This window comes from Ursus maritimus, unplaced genomic scaffold, assembly GCF_017311325.1.
Source record: "Ursus maritimus isolate PB19 unplaced genomic scaffold, ASM1731132v1 scaffold_17, whole genome shotgun sequence".
Taxonomy (NCBI): Eukaryota; Metazoa; Chordata; class Mammalia; order Carnivora; family Ursidae; genus Ursus; species Ursus maritimus.
In genome coordinates, this window is record NW_024424119.1 from 59,139,086 (window position 1) to 59,143,796 (window position 4,711).

Genomic DNA, 4,711 nt, shown 5'->3' on the forward strand with positions numbered 1-4,711 from the left:
GGGGGGGGGGGGGGGGGGGGGGGGGGGGGAGGCAGGCGCCGGGGCTGGCTCAGCCTCCGACAGTCTCCGCCAACGGCACAGGACGCTCTGAGGGAGTAATAGGTGGTTGTCTGCCAGGGGAAAGACAGGGGGTAATCGAGTCAAAGCACACACTGCCAACGCCCTGGAGAACAATGGCAGAACCCGGGGCGCCGATGCAGGGCAGCCGTCAGCTCGTATCCTGCCAGGATCTGCAAGACCGTGGCTGGTGATTAATAGTGAAGGTCACGCTTCTGGAAATACACGCGCTCCCATAAATACAGGAACATCCTGATCAGGCCGTCAAACAAGGCTGGGAGACAAACCGCATGCCCCTGGGGGGAGGGCACCACGTGGGGCACACGGCCCACCACGACTCCCACCCCCCTCGCCACCGCGGCCACCCAGCCCTGCTGTGGCCACAGCAAGCTGCCCGATTTGCTGACTCCATCTGGCTGACAGCCAAGGGTCAGGGCGGAGGTTGGCACTGGCTCACCAGCGCTGTCCTGCAGGTGTCGGGGGACGGCAGGGGGCACGGGAGGAAGGGGGATCTGTAGGACCTCCCCGTGTCTGGCCAGAAAACAAGACCCATGGTGGGTGCCGCCCCCCCGGAAGAACAGTGGCTGATTGGCCACGCCTTCCAGCCTCCCCCAGACCCAGCAAGACCGGGTCCCCGCCTGCAGAGCACGCCATGCAGAGCACGTCCGCGCTGCCCCATGCCTGTCCCACGTGTTGTCTTCCTGCCCTCACACCTGACAGGGTGCCACGTTAGCATCTCCATCTGATGGGAAGACACGGGTTCAGAGGGACAAAGGGACCTGCCCAGGGCTGCCGGCCACAGCCAGAGGGGGCGCTCAGGCTCCCGGTCCGGCTTCTTCCCACACAGACACACAGCCACCAGCCGACAAGTACAGGGCCTGTCCTCTGTGCAGGGGGACAGCGGAGGACCAGGACCAGCACCTGGGGGGGCTCCTGGGAGTCATTCTGACTCCAGAACCAGGGACAACAAGAAGGCCCAAGGCCTCACCATCTCCAAGTGATGTGTGTTTATTGATAGAAAACAGGCCAGTCTGGAAGGGCCCAGGCCGAAGCATCTTCTGGAAGGTAGAAGACAGAGTCAGCTGGGCTCCGTCTCGCCAGGATGAGTGGGGTCCCGATCCTCGCCCCCTTCTGGAGCAGTGGGGGATTTGGGGTTCCCGGCAGCCTCTAAAACCAGCTCTAGTGCCCCCTCGCCAGCCACTCGGCACACCTTCTCCCCTCTGGCCGCCAGGATTTCTTCAATATTCCTGAGAGAGAAGGAGGCGTCGTGACACTCCCAGCCCTGAGCCTATCCCGCAGCTTGGTTCTTCAAGGGCACCCAAGGGCACCCAGAGGCAGCTGCTATTACGAACCTGTCCTCAAGCAGAACAGACGCTCAGAAGCCCCACTAAACGGTGCAGGGCCGCCGGCCAGGAGGCTCCTGCCCACGGAGGGGTGTGCACCGCCTCACGCACACCCCCAATCTGGTGTGACCGACCAGCCAGCGCGGGCAGAGAATGCCAGCGACGCGCCAGGACCCTGCTCTGGAGCTGGCGCCCTGCACATTCTGTGGGGATGGAGCCACACGATGAAAGGGCGTCCCTGCTGCAGGAGTAAGCCCAGCGCGCCCCCTCACTTCAGGGGTGGCCCGAGCCCGGGCTCAGGCAGGCCAGAGGTGAGAGCATAGGTCGGGCAGTGAAGCAGAACCACAGGGAGCTGGTCCCATCCCTGGCCAAGTCATTTGTGGTTCCCCAAAACTCAAACCTAACAACCCCTCCTGTACTGACCAGGCTGGGAAGGTGGGCTCCACGAGCCTTCCGACACGAAGGGTGCCCCGTGGAGGCGGGCTGCGGCCCCAACCCCACAGGCCAGCTCCCATGCTCGGGCCTGTCCCCCCCACCCTGCCCGCGGGGCCTCACCTCTTTCCATCCAGGTCTGAGAACCAGCCCAGGTTGTCCGCGATGACATGGTGCTTCTGGCAGCCGGGGCAGGTCACAATGACCACTCCCCGGTGATAGGCCAGCTTGGAGATGCGCTTGGAGGACCGTCTCCCACACACCTGGGGGACACCCGCAGCCCAGGTGACGCCCTGTGCCTGGCCCCGCCCCCAAGAAGACCCCGCCCCCTCTGGGGCAGGGCCTCATCCTCCTGAGACAGCCCACCTGCCCGTGTGTGCCGGGCCCCGCCCCTTGGCAGTACCCCCGTCCCGGAAAGGCCCCTCCCTTGGGGACAGCTCCACCCCTCTCCCGGAAAGACCCCGCCCCCGAGGGCAGCCCCACCCCTCTCCCGGAAAGGCCCCGCCCCCGGGGACGGCTCCATTCCTCCATACTGTCCTCCGCGCACGGGGACCTTCTTCCCGCCGCGCCGGCCAGCACCAGATACGGACCCAGCTTCACACCCGTCGCACGCTCACCTTGCAAGTGTAGACAAGCTGGTAGTGCGCGGCCCCGGGCCCCGGCTCCGAGCTCAAACGCCGCCAGCCCCAGACCCCTGACCCGGTCGGCCTTCTCCCCGCAGCCTCCGGTCGGCCCCCACGTCCCCACAACCACCACAGGCCGGGTCCCCGGGGCCGCACGCGGCTCAGTAGCGGCGGCACGCGGCTTAGCGCAGCCCGCAGCATCCCGCCTTCCGACCTCGGCTGCCCCGCCCCGCCCCACGCGGCTGAAGCCGTGCCGCCACCATCTTGGAAGCGGGCGCGCGGCGTAAACGGCCCTTTTCGGTTTCCGTCCGCGACTGGTAGCCGGTGCTCTGCTGCCCCCTGGAGGCGGGAGGTGCGCACGCGGCTGGGAGGTGCATGCGGGAGCGAGGCCTGCAGACTACGGTACCGGGACGCCGGTTGTTTATTTATGGAACTGCATTTCTGACACTGCTGCACGCATAGATAGAGCAGGCCTGTGACAGTCCCGGTACGTGCTCGCCGGCGCGCCCGGGCGGCTGCGCCCCTCCGGCTCGGCGTCCTCCCGGGGCGCTGGGCTGGCTAGGAGCCCTCGGTGTCGGTGTTGTCGCTGCCCGTGGTGTTCTCCCAGTCCACCTCCCCCTGCCTCGAGCCATGCTGCATCTTCCTGAGGGCGCGCTTCCTGCAGGGGCGAGCGCGTGTCCGCAGGGCCGCCGCGTCCCCTCCCCGCCCAGCCTTCCTGGAGCTCGCCCAGGGCCGCCCACCGCCCGCGCGGCGCACCTGCGGTAGTTCTCGAAGCTCTCCTTGAGGCGCCGCCGCTCCTTCTCGGGGGGCTCCCCGCCGCCCTGGCCTGCGTCCTGGGGGAGGAGCGAGGCTCAGGCTCCCGGAGTGCGGAGGTGTCCCCGCCCCTGCGACCGCACATCCCGTGGAGGAGTGCGGTGTGCTGTCCTGCCTTTCGGAGGGCAGGACAGACCCGGGACCCACAGCCAGCTTGGCCTCCGCTCCAGGCCGGCGTTCCTTCTGTCACCATGCCCTGGGGCCTTGGAAGACAGGCTTTTGGCGGCTGCCACGCCCTGGCCCACTCCCTCTGCCGGCTGCCTCGTCCAAGAAGGGGGACTTGGCTTCCTGTTCCAAACAGTGCGTGCACCCCAAGAGCTCATGGGCAGAGGCCCTTGCCATCACCCCCAGGCACCCAGGTTGAGCAATCACCCTTCCTGGGCTCGGTCACACTGAGGCCCAGGGCAGCAGGGACCCCGGGACGGCCTTACGTTGGCGGTCAGTGGAAGCCGCTCCTCCTGCAGAGCCACAGAGGGCTGCTGGGGGCTGTCCCTGTTGGCCAGGCCACCTAGAATGGAGAATTAGGCCTGTCGGTCCCACCCAGCTGCTGGGACCACACATGGCAAACACCCGGCCACTTCCTCTCCCCTGAAACTGCCGGGCCATTCCTGCACCATCTGGGTCCTCACTTGAACCCCAAGAGCCCTCCCATTGTGTAGACAAGAGGACTGGAGCTCAGAGATGTCACTGCCCACTGCTGACTCCCTCTAGGCAGGCAGAGGCCACTGGAAGCCCACCAGGCAGTGCCCCACCATCGAACGCTGCTCCTGGGTGGGGGCTGGGGCACCGCAGCAGTTGGGAGCACAACATTCCAAGCTGTCCGGTCCCCTCAAAATTTGCCAGGGCCTGGACGGGTCCAGGACTCAGGACCGTCAGACAGAAGGTGCTGTGGTGGACGGGCTCCCCTCAGCTGGCCAGGATGGGAGACTGGACATCTAGTCTCACTGACATCACAGGGGGAGAGACCCAAACCCAGGTATCTCCCTGGGGCTGGCACCTTCCCTTCCTCTCCGCCCCAGCTCCTTCAAGGGACCATGCCACCCCTGGGTTGGGGCTCCCAGGGTCTCCCCCTACCATTCACTGCTTGCTGGGTCCTGCCCACCTGTCCCCATGTTGGGGCTCTGTGGCCTGAAGCTCAGGTCTCTGGGCAGTGTCAGACTGCCCAGCTCCCTCACTTCTGCACTGCTGTTCCTCTTTTGCCTCCCCTGGAGGCTGGCGGCAGGCCTGAGGCTGAGGTCGGTCTGGCTTCCCACGCCACCTCCCTGCCCGAAACTCTCCGCCTCCCCTCTACAGCCACCTTCAGAGTGAGCCCCTCCAACCCTTGTCACCCCCCTGGCGACCCCAAGGCCATCTCCCTGCCACGTCTGTGCCTGGCCCTGAGACGCCCCGCTCCTTCCCCACTCTGTTCGCATCTCTCACACTTGCTGGCGGATTCCCTTGCCC

At 66.5% G+C, this 4,711-nt stretch overlaps 2 protein-coding genes across 4 annotated transcripts in view; both read right to left on the reverse strand.

The window, feature by feature from the left end:
- Positions 1 to 1,049: 1,049 nt before the first annotated feature.
- Positions 1,050 to 2,671, reverse strand: DNLZ (DNL-type zinc finger). Its single transcript, XM_040632196.1, has 3 exons — positions 2,450 to 2,671; positions 1,956 to 2,095; positions 1,050 to 1,304 (listed from the first exon to the last, which is right to left on the reverse strand). Exons 1-3 carry the CDS (start codon positions 2,654 to 2,656, stop codon positions 1,136 to 1,138), a joined length of 516 nt encoding a protein of 171 aa, XP_040488130.1. The 5' UTR covers positions 2,657 to 2,671; the 3' UTR covers positions 1,050 to 1,135.
- CARD9 (caspase recruitment domain family member 9) overlaps positions 2,377 to 4,711 on the reverse strand; it is an 8,827-nt gene continuing 6,492 nt past the window's right edge. The window contains exons 11-13 of one of the 3 annotated variants that reach the window (XM_040632194.1): positions 3,700 to 3,776; positions 3,212 to 3,288; positions 2,377 to 2,449 (exon numbers count right to left, since the gene is read on the reverse strand). In XM_040632194.1, the coding sequence (XP_040488128.1) occupies positions 2,446 to 2,449; positions 3,212 to 3,288; positions 3,700 to 3,776 (158 nt within the window). In that variant the 3' untranslated portion in view covers positions 2,377 to 2,445. Of the gene's footprint in view, positions 2,450 to 2,858; positions 3,114 to 3,211; positions 3,289 to 3,640; positions 3,777 to 4,711 lie in introns of those variants that run through there. The other 2 variants (XM_040632192.1, XM_040632193.1) reach the window with 2 other exon arrangements.

Bases quoted from the DNA above. Each gene is read 5' to 3' on its own strand.
- DNLZ (XM_040632196.1), bottom strand. From the start codon at position 2,656: ATGCTGCGGGCTGCGCTAAGCCGCGTGCCGCCGCTACTGAGCCGCGTG. The intron at 2,096-2,449 runs GTGAGCGTGCGA...GGTGTCCCCCAG, and splicing joins AGCTTGTCTACACTTGCAAG to GTGTGTGGGAGACGGTCCTC. The intron at 1,305-1,955 runs GTGAGGCCCCGC...CTTCTCTCTCAG, and splicing joins TCAGACCTGGATGGAAAGAG to GAATATTGAAGAAATCCTGG.